Consider the following 15,634-nt stretch of genomic DNA (forward strand, 5'->3'; position numbering starts at 1 on the left):
CTATATTCTACTACCACTACTGGGTACTACGCAACTAGATACTGCATTAGCTACAGAATCAAATGGTCAATGTCCAAATTGATCTCTATAATCAGGTAATTTCTTGTGCAGATTACCAGCTAATAGATGTGTTTTTTTATTACATGAATATAAAGTAATGAAATCAACAACTTAGCTATTTACGTAATAAAAAAGACAGCGCCGTGGCTCAGGGTCTGAATGGTCTGAGTGAAACACACTCACATAACATACCTGCTGCTGTGAGAGAACAAGGACAATGGTTAAACACTTTAAAAGTCCCAGTACACCAGCAGAGCAGGAAGAGGAGGATACAAGAACTTTCCACTGAACAAATACCCTGTTACTTCCTGTGTTCATCATGTGACATAGCTATTTGTTTTTTTCAAAGTGGGAGAATATTATAAATAAGATCGATTTTGCTCTTTTCTTGTGCCAAGTATGTGAAAGTTACATATATATTGAGGCCAGTATAATCTTTTGTAATGCATGTACCTTAATTACGCTTCTGTTAACTCGTTCTCCTGACAGAGGGAAGTCAGGAACACGCTGACCTGTCGCGTGCCCTGGTTCAGATCCGTGACGTCATCGCCGCCGTGGACCTGACTGTGAATACGTACGAGAGGCTGCAGGAGCTGCAGGAAGTCATGGCCCGGCTGGAGAACAAGAGCTTTGCCAAGCTGAAGAACGACAAAGTGTTTCGCAAACAGGACCTGCTCAACAAACACAGGGTTCTGCAGCACAAAGGGCTGGTCTTCTGGAAGACTGCCACAGGACGTCTGAAAGGTCTGTGTGACGTCACCATTACCAGTGGGTTTGTTAAGTTTGGGGCCAACAAGTCTAAGATATATTTTCACTCCTGTTTCAGACACTCTGGCACTGCTGCTCACAGACGTCGTGGTTTTCCTACAAGAGAAAGACCAGCGCTTCATATTTGCTGCTGTTGTAAGTTTCAACCCAAACATCCCCTGACCTGCCGTCCATCCGCTTCTCCACACCTCCTCACCAGTTTCACCCAGGTTGGTTTATGGCCTTTTATCAACTGTTTCAGGACCAGAAGCCTCCAGTGATTCCTCTGCAGAAGCTCATCGTCAGAGAAGTGGCCAACGAGGAGAGAGGGATGTTCCTTATCTCCGCCTCCGCAGTGGGACCAGAGATGTATGAAGTTCACACCACCACCAGAGAGGAGAGGAATGCGTGGATGAGACACATTCGACAAGCTGTAGAGAGGTGCGACAAGTCAAGTGTACATTGTGTGGAATCTCTGTGTGTGCGTGTGTGTGTGTGTGTGTGTGTGTGTGTGTTACTCATTATCTAACCCACTGATCTACCTGGCAGGTGTCCTGAGGAAGAGGAGGAGGAGGATCGAAGTGCCGAGTCAGAGGAGGTGAGGAGAGCTGCAGAGGCGAGGGGCCAGAAGATCACCAAGTTCCAAGGTAAGAAATATGAGTGTCTACATGCATGTTTTATCTGATACCTCTTCTTATCAAGTGTTTATTTATTTATATTTTATTACAAAATGCATTGAACAAAAAGTCTCAATGGTCGTGTATATTTTGTGCAGAGAATCTGTTGGGTCAGGATCAGCAGATCTGCACCAGCCTGGAGGAGAAGCTGCATCTGTACGCTGAGCTCACCGAGTTAACCCTCCACTCACCAGAAGCTGTGCCACGTCGCCACCTGCTGGTTCAACCGGACACAGACAGTGAGACGCTGCCAGAGGCGTCCTCACTGCTCACAGCCGCCCTCAGAGAAGGTGACGGAGCTGCTCATCCTCTTTCAGCCTCAGCCACATGAACTTTCAAATACAAATCTTTTTTTAAGTAGTGGCAAATCCATTTTAGAGGACATTTTGAATAATATCTATACACGAGAAACAAGCTGACCCCTCCTGAAAGACAATTTTAAAAATAAATTATACCAGTTTTACCCGTTTTGGCTGATGACCCCTCTTTACAGGCCTGTGCTCGACCTTCTCTTCTGTTGTTTTGTCCTATAGACCTTTTAACAACAGACATTTGGACCTGTCCGTAAAAGCATTGCATCTGGCTTAAAAAAAATGAAAAAAAGACAGTGTGATATTTATGTTTAAGTGATATTATATAGAGCCGTTATATATATAATATATTATATAAATCAGACTTAATCGTGAGTTCTGACAGATGTGTGCTTCCCCTGCAGCAGAGAACCTGGTCAACATTCTCCAGGCTCGAGACGTTGTCCCTGTCAGAACTCCCAGCTCTCCTGTCCGAGGACCCGAGTGCTGCAGCTACAACAGTCACGGCAGCAGCATCCAGGAGTCTCCCTCTGAACGTTAGCTGCACACATGCACTGCAACTCTGAATGCAAATCTATGTGTGCCCTGACGCTGCTGTTCCCATCTTCACCTGACCTTCACTGACGCAGCATCTCCTGTGTTCTCGTTCCTACAGCCGATTATCTCAGCACGCTTAGCATGAGCTCCACGTCTCTCGGATCGGACTCGGAGCTGACGGGGCTGGACGGTGTGCTGTGGAGCTCTGCCGTGGAGCTGAGAAGAGGAGACAACAAAGGGACCATGTTAAAGGTTCGACTACTGCAGCTCCCCCATAAGCAATGTTTGTGAGTGGATAAATGTAAGTTAATGTTCCCCGGTAATAACGCCTTGTTCTTGTAGGTGGCAGAGAGCGTGCAGAGCCTGACTCAGCTCCTCTACAGTCTGCAGGTGAGAAAACAAACTTCTGGGCATTTGTGATGAGATTAAACTGGATTAAAAGCACAGAGTTAATATGAGATGTTGGTACAGTGCATGTAAATAAAAGGGAACAATTGCATTTGATATTTTAGCAAGTCAAAATTATTTAAATCTAAACCTGAACAGCTTTAATGTGGGATTTCAAGAGACATGGATTACATTTATGTTAAATATCCACCATTGAAATGGCAGTTTCTATTTCAAGTTATTAACGTGTTTCCTCTTTGTGTTTGCAGGCCGCTGTGACGCTTCAGGACAGCTGCTATGAAGTCCAGAAAGTCCTCCTCCAGGAGGGAGAGAGACCTCAGCTCCGAACCCTCTCCTCTCTCCAAAACTGTCTGGTACCAGTCATATGATATTTAATACCTTTTTGACCACATGTAGGCTCACATCAGTTCATTGAGCAGTTAGAGGAATTTAAACTAGAATTCAGTGACTGGTTTCTTTTGAATGACCTGTTTCTGTTTTCGTCCAGGAGCAGGAGAAGCAGAGGAGCCTCGACAAGAAGAAAGAGGAAGTGGAAAAGAAGGGATCAGAGAGGAAGAAAGAGGAGGTGGATGAGGTGCAGAAGCTCCACATGAGGCTGAAGCAGGAGCAGCAGCGATGGGACAGAGAGTGTCTGGTCAGAGAGAAGCAGCAGGTGAGCATCTCTGATTCCACGGCAGCTTCACCCGTCTATCACCTCTGCCAGGTGCTGATTCCACCACATCTGAATATAACCTGAAAAAAAAGAATATATATATACCCTTTCCTCCCGCCCTCTCACTAATTTACTTTTTTACATACACTAGAAAAAATAGACCTAGAAATACAAGAGCAGATCCCCAAACGCTTTTTAACCCTAGAAATCCAAGAAGCAAATTTTTTAAATCCTTCAATCCTGTGCAGGACACCTATTACCACTGCAGTAAGGGTTTGATGGTGCCTGATTTTGTGTCTATGTGCACGCGTCTCGTTTGTTAACAGAGTGAGCAGGAGAGCGTCCTGGAGCAGCGAGAGCAGCAGTGCCTCCTGGAGGCGGAGCGTCTCCGCTGTGAGCGTGAGGAGCTGGAGGCGCAGCTGCTGGAGTATCAGCAGAACCTGGACAGACTGAGGGAGGGCCAGAGGAGCGTGGAGAGGGAGAAGGAGCAGATTGAGAACCAGCAGAGGATTCTCCAGAGCTGGAAACACAGCCGCCAGAGCAGCTTGCCTGTAACAATACCACTGGATGGATTCAAGGTACGAGAGGGAGGAGGACGACAGACAGGAAGGGGGGGAAATAAACTGACTGCTGAGTAAACCGTGTCCCCTCTGCTTTATGCACAGGTGTCCAGCCACAGCCGCACAGGAAGTCTGGATGGCAGCTCTTCGGTTTACGAGAACGAGGCGGCGCTGCTCGCCTCTCTCCAGCAGAAACACCCCCTTCAGCCCGGGAACAACCACCAGTGTCTGCACTCCACGTCCAGGAAGAACCACGATGGCCCCCCGAGCTCCGGCTACACCGCCAGCCTGGGCCTCAGCGCCAGCCTCTACAACAGCCTGAACGCCCTGCTCAGTCAGGCTCACAGCAAACAGCCTCCAGACGGCCTGACCTTCCCAAACTGCAGTAACAGCCACAGCTGCCCCCTGAACGACTCGGTCCACCCGTTCAGCGGCAGGGTCACCGCGCAGCCGCAGAGGAGCAGCAACAGTAAGACGATTTATCATGCAGGACCATAGAGGGAGACACTAACTCAGGTTTCTACTTTGACTCATCAGCGTCTGTTGTTCTCCTTCCAGCAGACTTCAGCCTACCGTTGGACAGGCGATCCCTGGGTCCCTGGAGGTTTGAGGTCACAGGTGACGGATTTTGCGAGGACTACTCCTCCTCCTCCTCCCCCTCTATTACCCCGCTCCTCCCTCCGCAGGCTTACCTCTCCCTAGAGGGACCGAGCGGGGAGGAGGGAGGTGAGGAGAACGTTGTTTATCTCTGAGAAACAAGCCGAGCTTCCTGACGTATAACTGGACCAACAGAAATGTACTTGTTGCTTATATGTGTTTGTGAATGTTTGCATTTGCATCCGTCTGAATGTGACGGATGCAGAGTCCATGTTTAAAAACCTGTATAATCGCATAAGGGAATAGTTGCAAGGAGGGAGTATATGCCGAAATACTGTGTGTGCCTTTATCAGCGTATATCCGCCATTATTCCTTCTCTTCCTGCAGTGTGATCAAACCATTGTGCCTTTTTGCAAAGAAGCTCTTTGTAGATCAGCTCTTATACTTTCACTCCCTGTGTTTTCACTTCTGTCACGAAATCGTTTTATTTTTAAATATCTGTCGGACACGTTGGACGGCCGACGCACCTTCGTGCTACTAACACTGGGACCTGAGGCGTTAGGACACGTGGACAGAAGTTGTGCTGTGTTTTCCCGGGAGCACTTAAAAGAAAATATTTGAGAAGCTAATTATTATTTGAGTCTATTTAGAGAGTGCAAATATTTCTCCACATCCCCTTTTAATAATATTTATGAGGGATTATGAGCATCTGAAAGTAAATAAATATACTGACATTATTGTATAAAAACCTGATATATGTATAGTTTTATGGAAAGGCTACCTATGCACACTACTCTGGAAGAGGAACTCCATTTTTCTCACACAAGTGCCAAAAAATCTTTATCTATCCGATACTGTAATTGATTTCTGTAAAAAAACGAACAAAAAAAATGGTTGTATTTTTTCTGTTAATCTCCTTTTTCTGATTATTTATTGTGTGTAAATTGCTTCATGCACTGTCAACAGTAATAATATGTGCGTTTGATATGTATTCTATTGTAATCTCTGTAATCACACACTGTGATGTGCCATATTAATATTGTGCTGTACATAAAACTACTGTGGAAATCATCAGCTTTTAGAGTGCGTTTTGCTTTGTGTCAAACAAATCAGCTGGAAATTCATACAATCACAGGTTTTGATGTGACATTAAAATGTGATATAATGATGATATGAGTCATTATTACTTCAGTCAGTGTGCACAGCGATTGGTTAATGTTTGAATCTGGTTTTACGTTTCTAGAAATTCTTTGAGTTCCTCCACCGATATGTTCTGTAACTCTACACACATTGCGTTGCATTGTTGTGCCAATTTATCCGCCACAACAAACCGAGCTTCATTCCTCTGCAGCCTGTCGGGGATGAGCATAGCCCGATGGTGAGCTGATAAACCACAGTGACTCAGTGGGCCACATTAATTAGATCCAGATCAGCTGCACTGAAATCAGCACCGTTATTTTACATTGCGTGTACTCCCCCTGGAATTCATGTTGTTTGAAGGCGTCCTGGTAATTACACAGGATCAATTATCCTGCTTTCAACAGGATGTCAAAGATAATCATCGACTCCAATGGATGTGCTGCACAATGTTTCCCTGTTTTTGTTAATGTCGTTGGATCCTCCGCATACTGACCTCTGATCTGCCTCTGCCACTCAGGGCTCCACATGATCAGTCTGTCCGAAGTCCCAGGAGCAGAAAGGTAAAGAATCAGGGGCGTTTCTAGGGTTGAAAGAAAGGGGGGGCTTAGCCCCTAAGGATGCTGAATGTTTGCGCGCACAGTGCGCGCCAATTCTTTTTGGGCTCATTTGGGGCTGCGGATATCCATGTTTCTCACAGTTAATAGATTGGTTCAATCAGAAAGAGTGTGATTTTTCTCTTATCTTTGCTTGCATTCATTCAGTATAAGATAACAGAAGAGACCGAATTTCAGGGTCATTGTGAGCAGCAGCTACGACTGCAGCCACTGCAGCGCTGCATCAGGTTTCTGCTTTGCACAGGACGAATCAGATGATTACAGAGGTTGTGTATTCTCAAACTGACTAATGCAGAGACACATAGAGGCTCTTATTTTCCTCAAAACAGCTTCTGTCACTCCTCCCGATCATGGGTAAAAACATGGTTTATACTATTTCTAATTGATCAGAAAACTGTCAGAAGATTTTTTTTTGATGTGTTTATTAATTTAAGCTTATTTTGGCTTCATGACTGACTGTGTTTAGCAACAATAAAATGTTGAAAACCCCTTTGAGGGTCCCTGGAGCGAACCCTAGCTGACATTAGGTGAGAGGGTACACCCCGGACAGGTCAATCTCAAAATGTAAAACTGTCAAAAAGAATGTATATTAATTATCAATAGGATATCTTCATCAGTCATACATTTTTTTGCCAAACATTGAATCCAAAAACAGACACAACTCTCACTGTAGTACTTGATTTATTACAAAATGTTGCTGCACTCGACGCAAGATTTGTTTTGTCTCTTTACTATTCAGAGGTCATTATTATAAAATCCTATGTCATCACTGTGAGATGTGAAGCCATTGTCCTGCTTTAACAACAGTGAGCAGGACACAGCATGCTAACATTAGATACATTGTTGGTAGGAATTAAATAGGCAATCTGACCCCTACTGGAGAAATTCATGTTGACTGGGTTTGACAGATTATCACATGAGAAGGGTGTTTCCTAAATGTATAATTGTTAGTGAAGTGTAGGCACAGGTGATTTTAGAGACTACAGTCGAGCAAGTATGGAGATTAGAGTAGAGCTGAAGGCAAATCACATTAAGTGAGAGCACAAGTTTCACAGACAGCGGAGATTTACAGTTAAAACTAGAAGGGCATTCGGTGGAGCGCACCTCCGCCAAGGCCCATCAGTCCCCTTAAATTCAAACAAGCTGCTACACTGATATTAGTTCCATAAATGTGCCAGATCTTTTTTCTTCAAGATTGCTCCCTTGGAAAATGGTGAAAGTGTTGAAAAACTTAGAATCTCAAAATGTTACAGGAAGATCCAAATATAATGGCTTCTTCTATGACTCAAACCAAATTGTTCCACCAAGTTCCCTGCAACTCTGTTGGGTTGTTCTTGTGTTATTTTCCTTTCAAACAAACAGACAGGGGTGAAAACATGACCTCTGACCTCGGCAGAGGTAACAATGGCAGACACATCGATGGATTGCTTTCAAATGACTCTACTCATCCCTGATTGGTTGTCCAAACTTTCTGACTATGCCAAACACATCTCTGTTTTTGTGTTGTTTCTGACATTTTGTCAAGATTTGTGGCTATTTCAGTTATGTCCATTACAGATTGACCAATAGTCAAACCAGGATACGTCTGAAAAGCCTCAATCTCAGACTGTTTCTGTTGCTTCTCTCATCTTCTCTCCCCTTTTCCCCCAATTTCTCTCTATCAACCTCTGTCCTAGAGTTGCCCCCTCCCTCGCTCTCTCTGACTCCTGACACCAGACAGATGTTCAGTGGGGAGTGTTTCACTCTGCAGTGCCTCACATCTCAGACTTACTCCTCAGGGTCGAAGCTGGTGCATTTCTCTCCTGACCTAAAAGCAGGGACCTCAAACCTCACCGTTCACTATTCACCGCCAGGAGGTAGCATGAGCCCTTACAAGTCTGAAGCATTTGTGTTCACTGCTGCCAGTGGGACCAGTGGAGTGTACTAGTGTGAGGGCGCCAGGGGCCGCAGCAACGCAGTCAACATTACAGTAAGCTGTGAGTCTTGTGTAACAGAGAAGTTTCAGGACAAACTCCGGAAGAAACCACCGACTTCTGTGTAGCACTGATGATTAAATAGGACTGTATTTAACACAAAGGTAACATAAAAGGAGTAGGAGTTCAATCTTGCCTTCTATTTTTCTTCCACAGATGGCGACATCATTCTGAAGACCCAAGCCTCCCCTGTGTTTACGGGTGACGATGTCACCTTGTGTTATCAGCATCAGAGCGGCAAACACAAACAAACAGCTTCTTTAAAAACAGAGCATTGATTGACTCTAACAGTTCGTCCGGTTCAGACCGAGTCATAAAGACGACTCTTAAGAGTGTGACAGGGGAAGATGAAGGCTTCTACAGGTGTGCGTCCCACGACTGACAGCTGCAGAGTCCAGAGAGCTGGTTATCAGTGAGACCGGATAGAGGTCAGCTGAACATCATCACTCTGCTGTGTGTTCTATAGAAATGGATCAGTGTCACATATCAACTGTTGTTTCTTTTAGGAAACTTCACATCAGAGGAGACTCCAGCCTCCACTGGTATTTTTTCTTATTTATATACATGTACTTGTTTTGGAGGAAATAGTCAATATTAATCAACACATTTTCCATTATTGAGTGAAGCCTTTTGGTTGTCTGGTTCTCCTCCTGCTCTGTCTTTTCATGAAGGTCTAATTTCATCAGGAAGATCCCTCAGGATCTAATGAGATGAAAGAAACTAGAATGGGACTCAGTAGAGCGCATATTCACCAAGGCCCAGCAGTCCCCTTAAATACAATCAAGCCGCACCAAATTTCACACACTCATTTAGGAAAGAACGACAAGCCCAACAGGTGGTGAAGTAAATGATTCACTGCCTGTTGTATTTTCTTGAAGGTACCAGAAGTTCTGCACTTGGAGCTGCTGGCCAGTTTCCAAACAGGAAGTTCCAGCAGGGGTGCTTCCTGCCACCAAGTTGGATGTGACGGAGGTGCAGTGGGACCTGTCCTGGATGGAGATGTCCAACCTGTTGGAAAAAGATTCTTATTGTGGCACTTAAAGGGAAACTCTCTTCTGAAGCCCAGAGAAAGTATTAACTATTGGGTCAAACCTATGAGAAAGCTCAGTCAGTGCTGGAATTTGATGGTCACATGTCAAAATAGTGCTGCCTGATATATTTTTGAATTGAATTAAATGAGATGTTTAGGATTTATAAGGATGACTACATTTGCTGATGGTGCAGATTTGATAGCTTCCAATACATTTTGCACATTTAAACGTCTCTCCTTTGAGTACATTTTGAAACTAAGAATCGTATTTGTTATATCTTATTATCTTATCATTAATATAATTAACTGTTCTAAATCATTTTACATGTATCATTTCTCCTGTGTTTGTTCGAGGTTCCATGTTGTTTGCTCCCTTTGAATCGTTATTTGCTATTTCTTGTCGTCTGAAGTTATAAAAGTCATGGAAATCTTCGTGCTTGTTTTATATCTTTTAAGGCAGAACAAACAACTACCAAGAAACTAAAAATAACTATAAAGATTAACCAAACAAATACAATTTGACACAAATCCACTGCAAACAGACAAAAAAAGACTAAGAGACACAACACAAGTCTGAAGTGGCACAAAATGGCTACAGAGAGACACACAAAAGTATTACAAACAGACAAGAAATGTAGAAAGAGAGAGAAAGAAAGAAATACTCTACATATATATTCTACATGCACCTGATAATATATTTCCATTAAGCTGATTGAGTAAAATGGGTTTTTAAAATTTCACAATTTACTTCGCTAATTTAGGCTCTGGATTTAAATGCTAATTTTTTTTTAGAAAGACCCGAAACCATTATGTGTCTGTCAAGATAATTAAGATGCATGCCACACTGCATTATCCCTCATATACTACACTGTTTATCATTTAAAAGAACCACATTACTGTAAAATAAATACATGTGCATGCCTTTAGAAGCCGGCATCTTTGGTAGTAATTTAATGCAGTCGATTTTATTTTCAGTTCTTCTCTTTATTGCATTAGAGGATGAAAAGGAACCTGAGAAGAATAGTTTTTTCCACTTTGTTTGATAAGCAGGGGTTTAAACAAACGGAGCTATTTCTAATAATGTAGAAAATATTGGCTGTGTCAGGGATTACATCTCTTTGCGAGGACTTCACTCTTATAATGACTGATATAACTCACAGTGTGAGCAACAAAGTAAAGACTCAAGATCATCCAGTGCTGCTGTGTGCACACAGTTTGCCATGGATTTTCAGGAAAGCATTTGGTCTGAGTTACCAGAGGAACAGAGAGGTGACGTGAGGTGCAGGACAGAGAGCAACATTAATATTACAGCCCTGCCCTGTAAGACACGCTGAAGAATAATCTGTCAAAACATCAGGTCAGAATTTGATCTCATAAAAAACTTCTCTTACATAATGAATGGTGTGTTATGTTGACAAAGAAATGAAGTACAAAAGGTTACTCCTACAGTTCTTGTTATCTTTGTACAATAATACACATTTCTAAAGAACATCTGCAGCAGACATTGGTTCTTTATTGTCGTTGATATGCATATTCATATAAAGTTAATATATTCCAAAAGCCTCTATAGCGGTCAAACCAGTTAGGCCTCATTGATAGACCATGTTAGCTGCCAATTGTTGCATTTTGCATTAATAGATCACTGCAAACAGTACACCGTCTTCTTAAATAGACCTATTTTTTTATTCCTACAAATTTCAAATATGTCTGTGTGTCCGGCAAAGTCTTGCAATTCTCCCGATGTCTTTATTTCACAGATACGACTATAGTTTCTGAATTACAGTTGTTTGAGTGGTGAACTCAGAGTTTAGATTTCTCTCTTCCCAGTGAGGAGAGAACCGGTGCATTCAGTTGAGTTTCCATGGCAACCAGATACACACGTAGCAGGAGGGGAGTCTCTCTCTCTCTCTCTCTCTCTCTCTCTCTCTCTCTCTCTCTCTCTCTCTCTCTCTCTCTCTCTCTCTCTCTCTCTCTCTCTCTCTCTCTCTCTCTCTCTCTCTCTCTCTCTCTCTCTCTCTCTCTCTCTCTCTCTCTCATCTCTCTCTCTCTCTCTCCTTCTCTCTCTCTCTCTCCTTCTCTCTCTCTCTCTCCTTCTCTCTGCGTGTGTCTATCTGTGTCAATTGTTTTATATTGAATGTTTGATGGATCAAATTCACCTAAATCTTACACACTATTTCATCCTGTCACCTGCAGACATAAAGCCATTTGACTTCAAGATCCAGACATGAACGGTAACTTCTTCTGAAATAGTGCATCAACTGTTCCAACAGCTTCATCAAAAGATAGATCTACTCTCTGCTGTAAACCATGGAGAAACCAGATATTCTGAAGATCCTCAATGACGAACTCCTCACAGCCTACAGGAAGATTAATGCTCTTAAGGATGAGGTGTGGCAGCTGCAAGACCACCTTCAAGACAGAGATGATGTCATAAAGATGGCGGTGGAGAAGGAGAAGGAGAAGTAGAAGGAGAAGGAGAAGGAGAAGGAGATTGAGACCGAGACCGAGAAGGAGAATGAGATCCAGGCCCTGACGGAGAAGGTGGAGCAGCTGGAAAACCAGCTGAAAGAGAAAGATGATGTCATAGCGAAGGAGGTCAAGAAACGACGCGCTCGCCTCAGAGCCTATCTTGACTGCCTGCTGAGCTCACTGACTGTCAGGCCAAGGTTAAGCTTATGGAAGCAAGTCTGGCACCAGGAGCCACCTCAGCCTGATACAGGATGTAGCAGTGAGGTGGAGGTGGAGGTGGAGAAGGAGAAGGAGAAGGAGACAGAGAAGGAGAAGGAGAAGGAGAAGGAGAAGGGAGAAGGACAAGGACAAGGACAAGGACAAGGAGAAGGAGAAGGAGAAGGAGAAGGAGAAGGAGAAGGAGAAGAGAAAGAGAAAGAGAAGGAGAAGGAGAAGGAGAAAGAGAAGGACAAGGACAAGGACAAGGAGAAGGAGAAGAGAAGGAGAAGGAGAAAGAGAAAGAGAAGGACAAGGGACAAGGACAAGGACAAAGAGAAGGAGAAAGAGAAGGAGAAGGACAAGGAGAAGGAGAAGGAGAAGGAGAAGGAGAAGGAGAAAGAGAAGGAGAAGGAGAAAGAGAAGGACAAGGACAAGGACAAGGACAAGGAGAAGGAGAAGGAGAAGGAGAAAGAGAAAGAGAAGGACAAGGACAAGGACAAGGACAAAGAGAAGGAGAAGAGAAGGAGAAGGAGAAGAGAGAAGAGAAGAGAAAGAGAAGGAGAAGGAGAAGGACAAGGACAAGGACAAGGAGAAGGAGAAGGAGAAGGAGAAGGACAAGGAGAAGGAGAAGGAGAAGGAGAAAGAGAAGGACAAGGACAAGGACAAGGACAAGGAGAAGGAGAAGGAGAAAGAGAAGGAGAAGGAGAAGGAGAAAGAGAAGGAGAAAGAGAAAGAGAAAGAGAAGGACAAGGAGAAGGACAAGGAGAAGGACAAGGAGAAGGAGAAAGAGAAGGACAAGGGACAAGGACAAGGACAAGGAGAAGGAGAAGAGAAGGAGAAGGAGAAGGAGAAAGAGAAAGAGAAGGAGAAGGAGAAGGAGAAAGAGAAGGAGAAGGGGAAAGAGAAGGAGAAGGAGAAGGAGAAGGAGAAGGAGAAAGAGAAGGAGAAGGACAAGGAGAAGGACAAGGAGAAGGAGAAGGGACAAGGACAAGGACAAGGAGAAGGAGAAGGAGAAGGACAAGGAGAAGGACAAGGAGAAGGACAAGGACAAGGAGAAGGAGAAGGAGAAGGGAGAAAGAGAAGGACAAGGACAAGGACAAGGACAAGGACAAGGAGAAGGACAAGGACAAGGAGAAGGAGAAGGAGAAGGAGAAAGAGAAGGAGAAAGAGAAAGAGAAGGACAAGGACAAGGACAAGGACAAGGACAAGGACAAGGAGAAGGAGAAGGAGAAGGAGAAAGAGAAGGAGAAGGAGAAGGAGAAGGAGAAAGAGAAAGAGAAGGACAAGGACAAGGACAAGGACAAGGACAAGGAGAAGGACAAGGAGAAGGAGAAGGAGAAGGAGAAAGAGAAGGACAAGGACAAGGACAAGGACAAGGAGAAGGAGAAGGAGAAAGAGAAGGAGAAGGAGAAGGAGAAAGAGAAGGAGAAAGAGAAAGAGAAAGAGAAGGACAAGGAGAAGGACAAGGAGAAGGACAAGGAGAAGGAGAAAGAGAAGGACAAGGACAAGGACAAGGACAAGGAGAAGGAGAAGGAGAAGGAGAAGGAGAAAGAGAAAGAGAAGGAGAAGGAGAAGGAGAAAGAGAAGGAGAAGGGGAAAGAGAAGGAGAAGGAGAAGGAGAAGGAGAAGGAGAAAGAGAAGGAGAAGGACAAGGAGAAGGACAAGGAGAAGGAGAAGGACAAGGACAAGGACAAGGAGAAGGAGAAGGAGAAGGACAAGGAGAAGGACAAGGAGAAGGACAAGGACAAGGAGAAGGAGAAGGAGAAGGAGAAAGAGAAGGACAAGGACAAGGACAAGGACAAGGACAAGGAGAAGGACAAGGACAAGGAGAAGGAGAAGGAGAAGGAGAAGGAGAAAGAGAAGGAGAAAGAGAAAGAGAAGGACAAGGACAAGGACAAGGACAAGGACAAGGACAAGGAGAAGGAGAAGGAGAAAGAGAAGGAGAAGGAGAAGGAGAAGGAGAAAGAGAAAGAGAAGGACAAGGACAAGGACAAGGACAAGGAGAAGGACAAGGAGAAGGAGAAAGAGAAGGACAAGGACAAGGACAAGGACAAGGAGAAGGAGAAAGAGAAAGAGAAAGAGAAAGAGAAAGAGAAAGAGAAGGAGAAAGACAAGGACAAGGACAAGGACAAGGAGAAGGAGAAGGACAAGGACAAGGAGAAGGAGAAGGAGAAGGACAAGGAGAAGGAGAAGGAGAAGGAGAAAGAGAAGGACAAGGACAAGGACAAGGAGAAGGACAAGGACAAGGAGAAGGAGAAGGAGAAGGAGAAGGAGAAGGAGAAAGAGAAAGAGAAGGAGAAGGAGAAGGAGAAAGAGAAGGACAAGGACAAGGAGAAGGAGAAGGAGAAGGAGAAGGAGAAGGAGAAGGAGAAAGAGAAGGAGAAGGAGAAGGAGAAGGAGAAGAGAAGGAGAAAGAGAAAGAGAAAGAGAAGGACAAGGACAAGGACAAGGACAAGGAGAAGGAGAAGGAGAAGGAGAAAGAGAAGGAGAAGGGGAAAGAGAAAGAGAAAGAGAAGGAGGAAAGAGAAGGAGAAGGAGAAGGACAAAGAGAAGGAGAAAGAGAAGGAGAAGGAGAAGGAGAAGGAGAAGGACAAGGAGAAGGAGAAGGGGAAAGAGAAGGAGAAGGAGAAGGAGAGGAGAAGGAGAAAGAGAAGGAGAAGGAGAAGGACAAGGACAAGGAGAAAGAGAAGGAGAAAGAGAAAGAGAAAGAGAAGGAGAAGGAGAAGGAGAAGGAGAAAGAGAAGGAGAAGGGGAAAGAGAAGGAGAAGGATAAGGAGAAGGAGAAGGAGAAAGAGAAGGAGAAGGACAAGGAGAAGGACAAGGAGAAAGAGAAGGAGAAAGAGAAAGAGAAAGAGAAGGAGAAGGAGAAGGAGAAGGAGAAAGAGAAGGACAAGGACAAGGAGAAGGAGAAGGAGAAGGGAGAAGGACAAGGAGAAGGAGAAGGAGAAAGAGAAAGAGAAAGAGAAGGACAAGGACAAGGACAAGGACAAGGACAAGGAGAAGAGAAGGAGAAGGAGAAAGAGAAAGAGAAAGAGAAGGAGAAGGAGAAGGAGAAAGAGAAGGACAAGGACAAGGACAAGGACAAGGAGAAGGAGAACGAGAAGGAGAAGGAGAAGGAGAAAGAGAAAGAGAAAGAGAAGGAGAAGGAGAAGGAGAAGGAGAAGAGAAGGACAAGGACAAGGACAAGGACAAGGAGAAGGAGAACGAGAAGGAGAAGGAGAAAGAGAAGGAGAAGGAGAAGGAGAAGGAGAAAGAGAAAGAGAAGGAGAAGGAGAAAGAGAAAGAGAAAGAGAAGGACAAGGACAAGGACAAGGACAAGGAGAAGGAGAAGGAGAAGGAGAAGGAGAAGGAGAAGGAGAAAGAGAAGGAGAAGGGAAAGAGAAAGAGAAGGAGAAAGAGAAGGAGAAGGAGAAGGACAAAGAGAGGAGAAAGAGAAGGAGAAGGAGAAAGAGAAGGAGAAGGAGAAGGAGAAGGAGAAGGACAAGGAGAAGGAGAAGGGGAAGGAGAAGGAGAAGGAGAAGGAGAAGGAGAAAGAGAAGGAGAAGGAGAAGGACAGGAGAAAGAGAAGGAGAAAGAGAAAGAGAAAGAGAAGGAGAAGGAGAAGGAGAAGGAGAAAGAGAAGGAGAAGGGAAAGAGAAGGAGAAGGAGAAGGAGAAGGAGA

The 15,634-nt window shown here is 44.3% G+C and overlaps 1 protein-coding gene across 7 annotated transcripts in view; it reads left to right on the top strand.

Annotated features, from left to right (window-relative positions):
* Positions 1-5,623, top strand: part of LOC128438760 (rho guanine nucleotide exchange factor 28) — a 37,984-nt gene extending 32,361 nt beyond the window's left edge. For 5 of the 7 annotated variants that reach the window (XM_053421451.1, XM_053421443.1, XM_053421445.1 and 2 more), the window contains 13 exons: positions 550-804; positions 887-963; positions 1,070-1,248; positions 1,357-1,454; positions 1,583-1,774; positions 2,200-2,331; positions 2,451-2,584; positions 2,675-2,722; positions 2,989-3,093; positions 3,228-3,392; positions 3,719-3,970; positions 4,058-4,421; positions 4,511-5,623. In XM_053421451.1, the coding sequence (XP_053277426.1) occupies positions 550-804; positions 887-963; positions 1,070-1,248; positions 1,357-1,454; positions 1,583-1,774; positions 2,200-2,331; positions 2,451-2,584; positions 2,675-2,722; positions 2,989-3,093; positions 3,228-3,392; positions 3,719-3,970; positions 4,058-4,421; positions 4,511-4,704 (2,195 nt within the window). In that variant the 3' untranslated portion in view covers positions 4,705-5,623. The remainder of the gene's footprint in view (positions 1-549; positions 805-886; positions 964-1,069; positions 1,249-1,356; positions 1,455-1,582; positions 1,775-2,199; positions 2,332-2,450; positions 2,585-2,674; positions 2,723-2,988; positions 3,094-3,227; positions 3,393-3,718; positions 3,971-4,057; positions 4,422-4,510) is intronic. The other 2 variants (XM_053421444.1, XM_053421446.1) reach the window with 2 other exon arrangements.
* Positions 5,624-15,634: the final 10,011 nt, after the last annotated feature.

Source organism: Pleuronectes platessa, chromosome 4, assembly GCF_947347685.1.
Source record: "Pleuronectes platessa chromosome 4, fPlePla1.1, whole genome shotgun sequence".
In the NCBI taxonomy this organism is placed as follows: Eukaryota; Metazoa; Chordata; class Actinopteri; order Pleuronectiformes; family Pleuronectidae; genus Pleuronectes; species Pleuronectes platessa.